This window comes from Lepidothrix coronata, unplaced genomic scaffold (assembly GCF_001604755.1).
Source record: "Lepidothrix coronata isolate B3197 unplaced genomic scaffold, Lepidothrix_coronata-1.0 Scaffold103, whole genome shotgun sequence".
Lineage (NCBI taxonomy): Eukaryota > Metazoa > Chordata > Aves > Passeriformes > Pipridae > Lepidothrix > Lepidothrix coronata.
The window spans coordinates 2,464,721-2,480,865 of record NW_016690283.1 but is presented as its reverse complement, the minus strand read 5'-3'; the positions used below and the strand labels follow the sequence as shown (position 1 = coordinate 2,480,865).

General features: G+C 43.1%; 1 protein-coding gene across 7 annotated transcripts in view; it reads right to left on the bottom strand.

The window, feature by feature from the left end:
* Nucleotides 1–16,145, bottom strand: part of SLC15A2 (solute carrier family 15 member 2) — a 65,428-nt gene that overhangs the window by 17,821 nt on the left and 31,462 nt on the right. For all 7 annotated transcript variants that reach the window (XM_017823546.1, XM_017823552.1, XM_017823550.1 and 4 more), the window contains 11 exons: nt 15,901–15,991; nt 13,674–13,751; nt 10,983–11,065; nt 9,916–10,002; nt 9,519–9,608; nt 9,137–9,181; nt 6,953–6,985; nt 5,790–5,878; nt 3,965–4,046; nt 1,921–2,046; nt 1,390–1,554 (listed from right to left, as the gene is read on the bottom strand). In XM_017823546.1, the coding sequence (XP_017679035.1) occupies nt 1,390–1,554; nt 1,921–2,046; nt 3,965–4,046; nt 5,790–5,878; nt 6,953–6,985; nt 9,137–9,181; nt 9,519–9,608; nt 9,916–10,002; nt 10,983–11,065; nt 13,674–13,751; nt 15,901–15,991 (969 nt within the window). The remainder of the gene's footprint in view (nt 1–1,389; nt 1,555–1,920; nt 2,047–3,964; nt 4,047–5,789; nt 5,879–6,952; nt 6,986–9,136; nt 9,182–9,518; nt 9,609–9,915; nt 10,003–10,982; nt 11,066–13,673; nt 13,752–15,900; nt 15,992–16,145) is intronic.

The following is a 16,145-nucleotide window of genomic DNA, read 5'->3' as shown; positions in this document are numbered from 1 at the left end:
TCATCGATGATCCCCAGAGCTCTCAAATTCATTTCCTGCCTACTCAACAGCCCACAAAGGAGAAGAAACCAATTTCAGATTGGATACTTCCAGGAAAGCAATCCCACCTGAGTGAGTGGGCCAAACCCAGCAGTGTGGGAGGTTACTCCAGGGCAAGCCCAGCAACACAGCAGTGATACCAGCATTGCCTTCCTTGTGTTGCAATGCTGAAAAAATGAGTATCATTTACCATGCTGTCTTCCACATCTCCCTTATCTACAGCTGTGAATGACAGGTCAATAGCATCCCCCAACAGCACGGCTGTTTCCCAGCACATGGGAGCCTGCCCACGCCACGGTGGGCACTATTAAGCACAGGCTGAATAGCTAGGGCAGCATAGATGTACTGAAGCTCAGAGACTGCTTTGCTTCAGCCTGTCACAGGCTTTTGCTTCTTAAGGACTGTATGAAAATCACTGTACAAGTATCCGTTTCTTAAGGCAACAGCACTCAGTCATCGAGGTCGCAAGGAAACTTAACAACATTGTGTGATAATGAGCTGTAGGCTCCAAACCATAAAGGCAGCAAAAAACCTTAATGTTATGACAAAATAAATTCTTAAAACTCATTTTTAAAAACAGTTATGTGATTTCTACTATACGATATTGAATGTTTCATGTGGCAACCCTGAAATGTAGGAGGCTGAGAAACTACAAAGAGAATGGGTATTTTAGCATGAGGAGAGATTCTGATGGCATTTACACACCTGCCACAGTGTGCAATGACACCATTCATTTCAAGGGAGCTTCTTAGGATACAGCTACACATAAAAGACATCAGAATCTGCCCTATACCTCCCAATATGCCCTTCTCTGATTGTTGTAGCAATATACAAAAGTCCAAATGCAGACGGCTCTGCTGCAGAGCCTGAAATGAGCTTAATCATTTATTCTGTTCAGCAAAACAAATGGGCCTTCTGTGCATTTTCACTAAACACTTGCAATAACTAAACCAGGAATCATTCCTCTGATGCTGTTATTCCAGGGCCAGCCCTAGAGCCTCTTTAACATCTTTGCTTTATAAAACCATCTTTGGGGGGAAGTCTCTGGCTCTCTGTTTCCCCAGCTTTCTCAAGCTCTGCTGCCTAGCAGGCATGACTCTGCTCTCCCACTGCAGCATTCAATGGATTAAAGTGTGCCCAGAAACTCTCAGATGCCACAACGCCTCTATTAATCAACCAGTAGAAGTGTGTACAGATCCAGTGCCGCTAGCTAAGAAGTCAGGTTTAGAGCATCTGAGAGCAATCAGACAGACATTGCAACTGAGCAAATGAATTAATGAGCCTATTACCCCATTGTAGCATCACAGCCATTGAATTAATACTGTATTTACACTTCACTCCCACACTCACTAAGCGGCTTGATAGGCTTCCTTCTGCCTCAAAAACAATTAAGCTGTATACTGATTTTTCCTTCACGGTGTAGTTAAAAGCAAGAGTCAATCCTTGATGTTGCAGGGTGAAGCGAAGGCTCTGTTGCTCTCCATTCAATATTAATTTTGAGTACTCAGCTGGGTTCTGTGGAAGAAAACAAACTTGGTTACACTTTCTTCAGATGAGAAAGGATCTGTCTTTTCCCACTAAGTGCAACACTATCCTCTCTTCAAAGGAGTCTGTAACCCTGTTATCCTTTGTTCTTAATTACAGGTAAATGTAAGGTGTTCCCTTTGCCACAGAAATATGTGTCGAAGTGTTCAATTTCTGTCTCATATAACAGAGATAATATGTTCCATTTGTAAAGCTATTCCCATACACTTCTAAGGCAATGGAGGAGAACAAGCTTTTGCATCCGTTGACTTTATTAGAAAATGCCTTAAAAAAAAAAGCCCATCCTTTCTTCAATGGGATGCAAGTCAGGCTTTCCAGCCCCAAATATATGTTTACCTGAAAAGTCTCCACGGGCTGCTGAAATAGGTCCTTTTCCTGGATTGTCACTTGAACAGGGTTCTTTGCCAAATTCAGGACCCGAATTAAACTTTCTTCTGGGACAAGTTGAGGCATATCGGTTTCCTAATTAAAGTAAAAGGCTTTAAGTGCCATCTGTATGCTTTATTAGCACTTTAATATCTCTTCATTTTTAGCCATAAAAGTCTTCCTCTCTGTAATGACACTTTTCCATCCCTTCCTCATCAGAAGTTGCACTCAGCGAAAACTGAACATAAATCTTATTTAGGGAGGTTTCCTCATAGTAGCTCAGTAGCCAACCCATCACTCCTCCCAAAAATTCTCTTCACACCCCTAAGCATACAGACTACACACCTACTGAGCAGGTAGAACAATGTCACAGCTTTCATTATACAGCTCCCTAGTGCCTGGATTTAACCAACTGCCATATCAGAACGGAAAAATTTTTGCTGAGCTTTCAAAAGCAGTGACCAGAATAATTATTTCCCGTTGCAGTCAGTGACTGGGAAAAGAATCAGACCAGAAGCTAAGCAATTTGAAAATCCCAGTCCAGCTCCATGCCTGTAATTGGTGCTTTTGCATTACTTGACACCATGCTATCTAAATGCTGACTGTATAGAACTTATTCCCTGTTTTCTGAGAAAGGGAAGATGATGCCTCCAGCACACAGGTATCTCCTTCTGTCAGGAATCATTTCCTAGAAAGAGTACATCAATCAGTGTCAGCCTTCTACTACCTGCAGAGCTAATTTTTTTTTTTAAAGCCCTGTTTTCTTCTCACTTTATTTTCAAGTAGCTGCCAGCAATACTGCAGAGCTATTCATTTTTTCTCTACCATATCTGATAATTTAGGTATTGCAGGCAGTGCATTTTGAACCTAACTCGGTGGGGACGCACACCACCACAGAAGATAGAGCGAGCTGATTTCCCTGTATCCACATGCTGCCAACAGGTCTGTTAATGTTACAGCAAATTCCATTACTGTGGCTTTTCACTTCTGCAACCCCACATCCAAGTGAAGGTGTGACAGCTTATCCTCTAGAGCTTATAGGGCAAAATTTTAGCCTTCAGGATAAAATTTTCATTCACAGGCAGGGGAGAACCTCTAACTCACCTTGCCTCTGCCCAGAGGAGTCACCCACAGCCAGAGCAAATTTCAGTGCTCTGCCAGAGCTGCTGCTGGTGGCAATGAGAGCATTTCTTTGTTCACATAAAAAGATCAGAAAAAAGACCTGAACCCACAAAGTCTCATTTCGGTGGGAGACTCATTAGTGGATTCACCTGAGGAACCAGCAGATGTTAATCTGGCTGTGTGCCAGCCACTCTAACAGAACATTTTAAGCATACATGAAAGCTTTAAAAATTAATCCTATAGTAACTTCCATGAGACAAAGGTCAGCCAGAGTCTGCACAGTGCTGGTCTTGGGCCAGAAACAAACAGCAAATCTGCAGGAGCTAACACAGAATTTACAAGAGATTTGCTGCCATCCTGTCTGAGGACGCCCAGCAGTCCCTAATGCCTCTGACTGCGTTCACCTGCCTCGCTGCAGAAACAATTTGGCTTGTGAAAAAACACATCCCCACCCTAAAGTAGCAAAGTAATTAAATTAAAAAACCAAAACCACCACATACATACACAAAGACCCCAAACAGAAAAATATAGGCAAGGTACAGCAAGAAATAGGAGAGAGAACGGACTACCTTTTGGGAATTAATCACTAGCATTAACTAGATGTCTGTCAAGCACTTTGACGATGGAAATCTAGAATACAGACCAATACAGATGACCAGCACAGCAAAACTGCAAGACTAGAAAGAAAGACATAGAGACAGAGAAAAAGAGAGGGAAAAGTAGACAAGGTAAGAATTATCATTAGCAACTGGATCGGTATGCTCAATTGTAAAGAAAACATTATAAATTATGACCAGGGAACACAATGGTTAAAAGGATTATCTAACAGATATCAGTAAAAACACCCCAGGGAAAGAAAGTGTTTCTGAGGAATCCTTTGTGCTTTACTTACATTTATTTTGATTTCTATAATAGCTGCAAGTCCAAACGCCAGCCCTGCAAGGATCATACCTGTTGCCATTTTTCTAATAGGTCTATGGAGCAAATGAAAGAGGTACATTAAGGAAAAAAAGTAATTTAAACTATAGAATACCATTCCTCAGAGCCAAATATGTGCCAAAACCATGTAATAAACTGTCCAACAGGTGGCACTGGGGATGACAGGCTGTTTAAATTGCCAATCATTTAACTTAAAACTATCTTATTATTCTGTATGAGGCCAGCACTGAGGCCAATTAAAACTGATACGCCATGAAAAAAAGCTCTTTCCTTGCAAGTTTCATATTATCTTTTTCCCAGCTCTTCTAGTGGGAATAGCTCATGGCATTATGTTAATCTGTAATACTGGAAGGAGCACTAGAAATGATGTATCTTCAAGTCCCTTTTGGGAAAGGCAAAAGAAGAGCAGCATGCTACTTAGCAGTGGGAACGAGGAGCAGAAAAATGTGTAGTTTGTGTCATCAATGTTTCTGACCATCTGGGGCATCATTCTGGGTTATTTCTGATGCCAATACATTTACATTTCTAGAAAATAAAGAGCTTGCTTTTAAACTCAAGGCAAAACTAGTGCAACTCTACCGGAGTTACATGAGACAATCTGATAAAAAGCAGAATAAAACAGGTCCAGAGCAGCATGTCCAAACTAAGTATTGAATTGCAGAGATTTGAAACAAATCTGGTTGTAAATTCAGTGGTCTCCGCTCTTTGTAATGGTCTTTAGTCCTGGTATTCAGTCCTGATCGGTGCTTGAGTTTGTGCTGCTGAGTGAACTGCTCTGTGAATTGGTCTCCAGGCAGAAAGTTCTCTGTCAAGTCAGGGCACAGTCCAGGCCATGGGCTCACAGTGAGGCAGCAAGGAGAAGCACAGCCTCTGGGCTGTGTCCTCCAAAAGGCACCACTGCTGGGCTAGACATTGTCTTGGATATGTCTTTAGGTGCAAGTAATTCAGCATGATGGGAAAGGATCAGCAGGGTGAAGGGGTAGACATCTGAGGCTCCTTCCATCCTCAGTTTATGTGGATTTGCCTGTCCAGCATTTTAGTTTGGATTAGGAACATGCTTTTTAAGCCCATCTCCCTGCTCATCATCCCTTCCCACACTGTGGTCCACATGGAGAAGTGGTGCTGCAGCATGGAAACTTGGTTCCTTTCAGCTGAAACTGCACTGGCAAAGGCACTCCATGAATGCTCATAAACATACTCCCAGTGCTACAGGGTGTCAGTCCACAGAGGCAGAATAGAGAGACACGGAAGTAATATCACCGAAAATGCACAAAGTGGGTCTCAGAAACAACCTGGAGATCTGCTTCTATTACACTGCACTTGTTGCTAACACAGACTAGGGATAAAGTGCTTGGGTCATACGAAATCCCCTTATGCACTCACTGATTCAGATCCTAGTATGGAATCTGCTTTCACAATACCACATGCAGCCCATATGGGATTAGGAATTTGGCCCACATGAACCTTTCAGGGAGGGAATTATTTAGGCATGATATAGGAAATAAGATGAAGAACATGTTGAACAAATTCAAAGTGAGACTATTCATATCTGCTTTTGGGGAAAATCTGTACAGAGCAGAACCCAACATTACAGAGCTTTCCCCTCTGGAATTTCCAGGATCTATGGAAGAGGGTGATGCTGCCTCTTGGGGCTGAAGTATAATCAAGTACTGGGAAGGGTGAATGGAAATTTGTGTTTCTCCTCCTTAAAAGCTATTCTGCACACTTTCTGCAAAAGAAAAAGCACTGAGGCACCTGCATCGTCTCCAAGTACTTACGTGAAATTAAATTTGCACATGTCTATCAGGGGGTAGAGCCCAAGGTCAAAAATTGGGATGAAGACAAGAATAAGAAGTGGATTTAAGAACTGCAAAACAAAAGAATGGGAGTTTAGTGACTAGAAAGCAACTTCCAGTAATTAAACCCATAAAGCAATGTCCTCCAGAAATAATTCCATTACAGAAAGGACATGGACAAACACTTAAAAATCTCCTCTTAAAATATAATCACAGTTTGCACTTAACAGCTTCTGCTATTTAGTTTTCACAGGCATGAATACATTTTGTTCATATCCTCCCCTCTAAGAGGTAAGCAAGCACCATTGGCCCAGTTTCCCTGGAGAGAGAACTGAAGCATGATGTTTTTAAAGAGTACAACCCCACTGACAATAGACACAGGTGACCTTTGATGCTGTGGTGGGACCTAACAACAAATCAGCAACAATGGAAACATCTTGGGACTCCAGCAAAATCCCAAAGGAACAGGCACTATTCTGTGAGATTGGCAATATCTCGCACTTCCACACATCCTGGTAATCCCCTAGGAACAAAATTTCTCCTGGGAGGGGCACAGCTTGTCTGCCTGCCAGCAGTGGCAGTGCAAGAAAATAGAGAGTGATGGAGAACAAGCAGAGGGAAATATTGTTTCAGTTCCGAAGGAAGATTTCAGGGAATAGAACAGCTTTGAATTTCTCCAGAGCTGTTCAGTGTAGGAATTGTAATCAACTGTGACAACACAGTACCATCTTGGAGCTTTCGCATTTTCATCTGCCTTGCAGAAGGGGAAGAAGCAACATATTTCAGGAACAACACTCATCCCAGCACAGAGGCCTGTTAGAAGGAGATGCAGCTTGTATCCTCCACAAGTCAGCACTAGTTCAAGAACTATTATGATGGCAGAGGTTTTCCTACACCTCTGCACTATTCTGCAGGATTCAACCTCTGTGTTAGGACATCCTTGGGGTCTTCTGAACCCCAAGGCTAAGCCTAAAAGCAGCTAAAGAACAATAAGGTAAAGTCCACACCACAGTAACCAGCAGGAGCACTGCTACTGCCTTCAAAAGGAGCAGAGAAAGGCCACTGGTCTCATGAGAAAAATAAAAATGAAGGAGAAAAATAAAATACATTCTAAGGGTTATTGCCTACCCTGTAATATCTTTTACCTGCATTTGGTCAGGCTGAAGGACATATATTCCCTGAAACAAAAAGATATTGCAAATGATTCATAAACACTATAATAAATCAGTGCATATGGCAAATAAGGAGCTGGTCCTGTAGAGGCCTTAGCAGCCAAGGTGCTTCCTCAAATGCTTTATGTTGTCTTTAGCAGCTGATATTGTGCTCTTGATACTTGTCATCTAAGGACACAGTGTTTATTAAGATCATTTTGCAGAAGGAAGCTACACTCAATCCTTGATATTTGGCATCTGTGGACACAACCCATGACAGGTACTGAGGCCCATCTTTCAGACTGACTGAGCCATGAACTAGGTGAGTGGAAAAGAATGGGCGTGTTAGTGTCCAAGCTGGGATGTGGGCTTAGAGCTTCCTTCCTCACGTTTCTATAATGGGAAAAGCCTAAATCCTACAAGTTAGTGCTCCCAAGCTTCAGGACCCTGTGAGCTCTGTGGGCATTTCTCCCAAGCCTTAAAAAGCATAACAAAATACCATTCTTGAGCCAATGGGCTGCACAAACACCTCTTTCCTCCTTCCATCTGTACCTAACAGGCTTTGGTCAACTGGGACTTCTTGGTTTGAGCTCTGGTTTGAGCACAGAAGGACAAAGGGATACCAGACCCCAAAAGGGACAGATGACGTGTCTCCAGGGAGGGACTGGTGTTTGTCTGAACTCCACAAAATGCTCTTCATTTGAAATTAAGATGAAGAGAAGGAGAGGCAGCGGGAGGGAAGGAAAGAAATTAGAAAGGAAATAATATCTTCCCAAGAAAGTGCTCTGGGGGTTTGTCTCCTGTCTACCAGGCTTGTCCTCAGCTTAGCCTAGAATGGCTGCCTGTCTCTGCCCGCAGCTGCCTCCTGGGAGAGTGGAAACTGCTGGTCACAGCAATGGAGTCAATTAAAAATATCAGGCAAATACCCCCTCCTGCTACTTTGTGCCTACTACAGGAATGTGCCATTAGGAAACAAGCCTGGAAGTATTTCATCTGACACTAAATCACTCCCTGTTTGACTCCAGACTTCCTAGCTGAGCCTTTGTCTGCAGAACAGAAAGTCACAGAGTATTACAAACATGAACTCCAACAAGCCTAATGGTGGGATCACCCCAATGTTGAAGTTAATTCTCATCTTCTTGAGCTGGGACAACTCATGAGGGAAGAGTGGATGAGACTGAAACAAAAGCCAAAAAAACTATCCAAGTTGGTATGCCAAAAAAAGCCCTGAATATGTCCTTTTCCACCCAGGAGAGTTTAATAGTGACATCTGGTGATTCTTATCTTTCCTGCTGATGGATCGCTAACTGCATGTGAGCAAAACAGTAGAAATAAAAGGTTTTAGAAATACATCACAAAGACTGCATGGACTTACATTGTTTTGTCTTTCTGAGGTCGATAAATATTATCCAAGGTGTAGTCTTTTTCATGCCTCATTTGAACTAATTAAGCCTAATGAGTATCACATGTTGAGAGCCCAATTTTTAACAAGAGTGACCTAGAAGGTCCCAGATTTGGGGCTTTAAGTCAATTTTAAACTGGAAAATGGTCATTTACAATCCCAGATTCTGATGTGGGCATCCACAGATAAGATCTAGATTGCCTGTTAAAACATATATGCCTGAAAACCAGCCCTGTATGGTGGCATCTTTGGGCACACAGCTGATCTACATTTATCTGCAACTGCAGCCTGTACCTTTTGCCATTCACACCTTTGAAGAACTATATGGCAACTAATTAATCCTCATCGCATCCCTAGCCTATACCCAAGAATCCTCCTGATTTTGAGAGGCTTCATTAATGTATCACCAAGTAAGCCAGAGCAGAAATACACAACTACATCAGCTCTAGTCACACCTTCAAAGGGCTGTGTGACTTCTCTGCCTTCAGTGGGGGCAGCAGGATGAAAATGCCACCTGCTCTACGCCACAGAGTGACTGGTTGCCTGAAGGTCAGCACCCCTGACCTGCTGATGGGTCCCCAGCCCTCGCTCCTTGCACAGATGAGCTGTGATGAACCGAACACGGCTGCACAGAGCCGCTCGCTTCCAATCACCAAAAGTGAAACTCACCCAGATTCACCAAGCAGACGCTCTTAGTACTGCAAGGCTCCGGTTAAAAAGCAAGAGAAGTGATGTTACTACTAGTCTTACCAGCCCTGGTGACATTAAGTACTTACAAAATCAGCATTCATTTTTGTGGCTTGCAAAGTCCACCTGGATCCCTAAGGAGAAAACAGACAGCTGTGAAGCTTTCAAAATGTCCCGGGGGACTAGAAAACATGGGGACAGAGAAGATGACAGCGCTGGGGGTCTTATTTCCCATCTATTCCTTCCCTCCCCTGTAACACCTGTCAGTAGGCAGGGCACATTCTCCCTTCTCACCCTCCTCTGCCAGACACCTGGCAGGACTATGAAGGGATGGCCAGCAGTGATGGTGGAAGCCCCGGACACCTGGTAGGAGCATGGCCCTCTGTGTCCCCAAGATGCTTTGCTGTTACCCCGGAAGGACAGAGGTGCAAACCCAGGCTGGCAGGCAGACCTGTACACACTGTACTGTACCTGCTGATCAAACAGGGCCCAGAACATTGGCAGCGGTATGAAGAGGAAGAGAACACGTGTGACCATTTTAACTTCCCCAATCAGCTGTTTCTAAAAAGGGAACAGGCACAAAGGTAAGGTGGGGGTGTAAAGTCAACAGGTGATTCAAGCCATGAAGCATAAGAACTCCTATTTCTTTCTGCATGGCAGTTCTTCATTGCACTTACTCATGATATGGGACATGTTTGCTCTTCTACAATTCAATGCAGCACCTAAACTGTCCATTGAGGGTCAGGAGAGTACAGATGTGGGAAGGGACAGGAAAATGTGTGCCCAGAGTCAGTCTTACTGTCTCCCCCGTCTGTCTGCCCATCTGCCCCCTTCCCCCTCCGAACTTGCCAATTAGACCATTGCTTACCGAGTATTTTTCTGATGCCCAGTCCAGCCAGTGATCCCTCTTTGGAATCTCACGGGAGCGGTTTTTCAGCCGGTTTTTAATGGCAAACTAGGGAGAAAAACAGGTGAGTAACTCACTTGTGCCATACCTGCCCCTGTCACATTCCCAATTCAAGGCTGCCTTCCCCATCCCCAAATGTAAGCAGTGCCAGAAAACTGCAGGGGGTTTTGCTGAATATTTCCAAAATCTCAGATTGGATGCTTTATGATGAATTCTCTGCAGGGAAGTTTCTGTGACATTGTTTGATTAAAGGTATGATGTGGAAATGAATCATAGAATATCCTCAGTTGGAAGGGACCCACAAGGATCACCAAAGTCCAACTCCTAGCCTGTTTATGCTGTGTGCTCCAGTCAGTGGACACACTGAACACAGCCACCCTGGCAAAAGGAGTGGTAGACCTCACTTAGAAATCCTGTCTTTAAGATCTCGCCTGTTTCCCCAAGGTAAATCTGGCACTAGGGTTGACCTAGATAAAAAGAAAACATCTGCTGTTAGCAACAGCTTCCTGAAATAGAAACATCATTATCCACCTAATAATAAGACAGTATTTTTTCACATACTGTATTCAGCTCACACACTATGAAAAACAATTGATAAGGCTCTAATGCAACTTCAGCAGGTGTCTCTTGCATTTACATTAACATGCTGAATGTGCATAATACGAATGTGTGCTATCACTGTCTGCTGAACTGATAAACCTCAGTAAAATTATTTAGCTGAAAAAAATGGGACTCATATATCTGATACTCTGAGTTTCTGAATTTTCCTTTTAGTTCAGTCTCCACCAGCATCTGCCACAAATGGTTCTACTGAGGTCAACTGAACAGTTCATGGAGCTAAGGAGAGACAATTCAAATGCTGAAAGAATAAACTAGAACCTAAATGTGTTTCTCATTCCTTTCAGCTCATCAGCAAGATATCCAGAAGCAGCATACAGAACTCCAAAAGTCACCTCCCCTTTGCCTTTGCACTTTCCTGTCCTGCAACCTCAGAGTTATGCATGAAAAAGAGAATGGCACACACTTACACCGATGCATTTGCACACTTCCAGTAAGACGTTCCCTTGTGGTGGTGTTTTTCTGTATAGTCCACTTCCAGCAATGAACACAACTGAAAAAATATTATAATCCAAATGGGAATTCACATGGCTGAAGCTCAATCCTGCACTGGCTTCTGGGAAGGATCCCCCACCCCCCTATTTAACAGAAATGCTCTGCCCTTGGGGCTTACAGGATTGCACTTTTAACTAAATGAATATACAGGAATCCTTTCATGCCTTCAGATGGAAGAAAATGCAACATCCTACAAGATGCACTGTGACCCCTAGGAAGTCACCATCATCTTCTCATGCTGCTCTGGAACAACAGGCACCTCCACATCTGATTCATGCTGGGAATAAAACTTCGAAAATTCACTCCATCTGTGCTTTGTGTAGACTAAACTTAAAATACAATCCACACTGAATTGCTGCACCTGATGTTGGAAATCAGACCTTACTCATTGCAAGAGTGTGAGGATTAATCCAGATACAACATGGGCTCTGTGTCCTTTAATCTCACACACATTTCAACAGCAACTGCCACAAAGGTCACTGCGTCACATACAGGTGTTAACAGAAATTACCTCTGCTTATCGTTTCCACAAAGGGTTATACAATTTAAGATACTGTTTTGTCTTGATTTCCTTCCTCAAAGCACAAAGAATATCAGATCGAGACTTCAAAATCCTGTCAGAGATGGAGCTACCTGATTATGTATCATTTATCCTGCTCTGTGAGAGCCTCTGAGCACATTACAATTCCAAAGACACTATCAGGGAGAAGCACAATAAAAGCTAAGCATGTAATCCATATAATAAATCAACTAACTTCTTAAACTAACCCAGTTGTCTGGTCAGTCCACAGCCAGTGGCAAATAGCAGGTACCTCTATTGCAACACAGGAGGCCTGGAACTCGGCAGGGAACTCACCTTTGTTCTTTTCTAACTATGAAGACTTTTAGCATCCAGGTTAGACTTGCAGACCTCTGAGAGACGTCTGAGGTCAGTTTAGATGAGTTGCACTTTGCACTTGTGCAAAGTCACCCAGAGGGGTAGCTGCACTACCTAATTTTTAGCATCTCCCTGTGAAGCTGTTGGTGCCTCTAAAAGGTGATTCATTAGGTTCACCTAATGAATACCTTCTGGCAATGCCACTGACTACTTTGGGAGCTGAGGTTCCTGAATTAGGTTTGGCATTTGGAATTAAATAGTATCAATCTACCCCATCAGTCAGAAACAGAAGCAGTGCAGAAAATCTTGCTCTGTAAGAATTTCATTATGCCTCTTAATCTATCCTTGGTCTCCATCATCAGGGGGAGAGAGCTAGTCAGGGATAAAATGGTTATTTCATCCAGTTCTGCATGCTGCTCACATAGTCAAATATATCATTTCCCAGAGCATTTTAGCATGTTACAAAAGAACACAGAGCTGCTTTGCTGGGCAGGCCATGGAATCTGGCAGCAGGACACTAGCTAAAAACACATTTCGATTGACGCCTTCATGGAAACTGAAATATTTACACGTTCGTTTTCTCCTGGGCAACTACTACTCTGCTAGAAACATTCATCACACAATGGTGCACAAAGGAGCCTGTGCTGCCTTAAAACTGATAGGAACGGGCCACAGGGGGAAAATTGAAGCTTCTCAGGCCTGTGACCATGCACTTTTTTGAAAATAATTGATGTAACGTTAGCTGTGGCCTGATGACATTTCTTCAGTTTACTGACTTCTCCCTGATGGAAATTTGAGTGGAGACAGCAACATTCACATTCTCTGAGGAATGAGCTTTTCAAATCACAGATGCTGTGGTGAAATCACACAATTGCTTGGTCTCTCAGTGAAGCTAACAATATGAATGAGAAGACAAAACCTCACAAATGCAGCGTAATAAGGGGACTGCTCTCCTCAGCATCTTGAAGATGTGAAACTAAAGCTAATAGGATGTCCTCTGTACTGGCTATCAAGGAGTAACAGTAAGAATGTCGAGACTGCTGAGTATTTTATAAGGGTTGAAGAAGAAATCTTGACAAGTACATTAATGGGGCTAAGATGCAAGCTTTAGGAAGCAGGGGGATTGTGGCTGCCTCCTGACAGTTGGACAATAAGGACTTTTTATCGCAACATAATAATAAGTTGTCACTGTAATTGTGGGAATTACTTCAGCCAAGCAAAGTGAGACAGCTCAGAACAAAGTAACATCTCGTTCAGCTCCTTCTGCAATTCTTGTGGCACACTGATTCAGCAGTAAAGTCTGAGACATTAAAGGTGGCCCAGAGCTGCAAAGAGCCCATGGAAAGGTTAGAAGCAGCATGTTAAGCTTCTCTTTTATAAGCTGGGGGAGTCTGAGGACTGCTCAGATTGCAGTTCAAAGGCCAAGCCTGCTCATAGGCAAAGCTGCAAGCCACGAGGAGAATCATTTTGATGCATCCCTTTGCATTAGAGTGAAGCATCCACCAGACCACCCCCTTAACAGTATCATGATAAAGTATTGTAGTAAAACCATGGTCTGTCCACTATCAGTGAACTACTGATTTTTCTTGCTGTTCTGAACTGTGAAATTGTTGGATGACCTTGAACCCTTGCATCTCCCCCTGCAGAATTAGTGAATTTGTGCATTTTCTCATCTATCCATGGACTCAAAATGGTAACTTCTATTACAAGCATTATTGTTTCCACTCACCAAGCGCCAACACCATCAGTGCTGCTGGGACGCCAAAAGCCAGTGCATAACAATCCTCTCCAAAACATTTCACATCCCCTGAAAAAGAAGTCAGAAATAAAAGCACCTTATTACAGTCAGACTTAGGATACTGGGGCTTTTGATTTGCTTCCCTAAATCAGTCACTTCCCTTGACTTTAAATCTTCTTTGCTGGTGCTTGACACTGTGAATTGAATCTCCTTGAAACAGTAGTCCTCCCTTGATGAAGACAATTTTTAAGCAGGGTTAGAGTCTGCCAGCAAAAGCAGTTGATAATTGGATATTGATGCAAATGGTAGAAGAGAGGGGGCAGACAAATAGGTATAAAGAAGTACTAGGAACTGTACTTGGGAGAAAAAAGCAACATTTAAAATAACCTGAAGCCATTCTGTATTTGCCTAAATCTAAATAACCAGTACTGTGTTTCCACATTACTTGTACCAGCTGCATGAGTTGTTGAGTGAAAAACCTGAATCTGATTTCATAGCGAGCTGCAGTGGAAAAAGTGGAAGCCACTGCCCATAACTGTGTAAGTGGGAGCACAGGATTAGTCTTAGAACTCCAGTTCGCTTTCCTGCCACCTTCCCAGTCTCACTAGGGGCAGCCTGCTCCAAATGTCAGGTCTTGCAGCAAGCCATCAGGAAGCCAGGTGTGTTACAGCACAGGTTTGAGCAATCTGAGCTATGGTTCACTGAAACCCTGCACCTTTTGGACCAGTTCTGTTCTCACACCATGTGAATTTAGAGCTCCAGTTTCAGTGAGCCAGCAGTGGGATCTGTGTTTCTATGCCAGTGGCTAAAAATTACTGCATTCCTACAAGAAGTAATAACAAAATGGCTAAAACAAGCCAACACAGTTAACAGGAGACCAATCCATGAAGCCTCTGTTGCTCCTGTTTGTTGTAGCTGGGCAGCCACAGTCAGCTGCATAGCTGTGTGTATGCAGAGCATTTATTTACCTATTTTCAGCCAATTAGCTGAAATCTGATAAAGCATGGAGAGACATTATGGGCACACTAAACTTCTGACATGCTAAATGAGCTCGACTTCTCCACCTAGAAGTATATATTTCACAGTTCTGCCAAACGTCTACAAACAGCATTTCTTGCTTTTCCATGAAAAGCTTTCAGACTCAGCAAAAATTTTACTCTTTCCCCATCCTCTCCTCCTCAATTCTATGTTGCAACTAGTTTATAGCTGGGCTATAATGGCACAGGTTTTGATGTTCAGAGGGGACTGAGTTTTCATCTGCCCATTGACTATACTGAGCAAAAGCCCTTCCCAACTGAATGCTGACGTGGGGACACCAGAGAGAGAATGAGTAAGATACAGCATTTGTCTTCGCTCCTACACATGGCATAAACATGAGACAAGCACAATTGTTCACAGTCAGTGTGATATGAACAGCCTGCTAAAATAACAACTGCAACAAAGAAAGCTTCCTGGAAGCCATGGGGCAGAATGAAAAAAAAATCACTATTAAAATGTGAAGTCTACCTTGTCCCTGGTCTGTCCCCATCACCTAAGGCCTGCAGCTCTGCCTCTGTGCCTGTACTTCGAGTGTGCCAACCCCCTTGGCTTCAAGGCGCTGTGACACAATGAAGAAAGTGCAGCAAGACTTGGGGAATAAAAAGGCTTGTGCAAGCTGGCTAGAATATAAAGTAGGTCTTAAATGGGGCATAGGCCTGTGCTTTGTCTTCAAGGCTAGTTGCTCAGGGCTGCAATCTTGCAAGCAGACCCAAGCAGGTACGCCCGGGTGCCAGGACAGAGCCCTCCAAAGTCAGCAGCACCCTGTGGGAGGGAGAAGGTAGGACTTCCAAACCAGCTCTGCTAAGTTTTTTAGCCCCAACGGGCTGCACGGGACAACAGAGACCATTTCCCATCCATAGTTTACCTGCAGTCAAGACAGGAAATAGTCCTTCACTGGCAATGGGGATTTGATGACCATATAGGTCCTTCCACCTTTCATGTTTTAATTCTGCAGTTCAGGCTGGCTTTGAAATACAACCAGGAATATAATTTCTGTGACTTGTCTGCCTGTATTATAAATCTGTTACACTGCTATGGCAGGATTAACAAGGCATAAATGCAATACACTGACCACTACACAGATAATATAATTTCTGCCATTCAGTTGTCATAAGAGCCTAACTACGCACAGCAGTTGGAGGGCAGCTAATTTATTGTTTTATTCTAAATCAACACTGACCTCTTAACACAGGAGTTACAAACGTAGAGATCAAACTTCCAGCATTAATGGATAAATAGAAGATGGAAAAAAACTTGCTTCTCTCCGAGGTCTAAAATAAGAGAAGACAATATCAATGTCATGGCTAACACACAGCATTGGGCTTGCAAATTGAACACTATCAATTCCCTTGTTAGGAAGGCTGAGTTAATATTGACACAAAGTGCATAAAATGTTAAGCAAACAAGCTTGTGTTCAGGTGATGG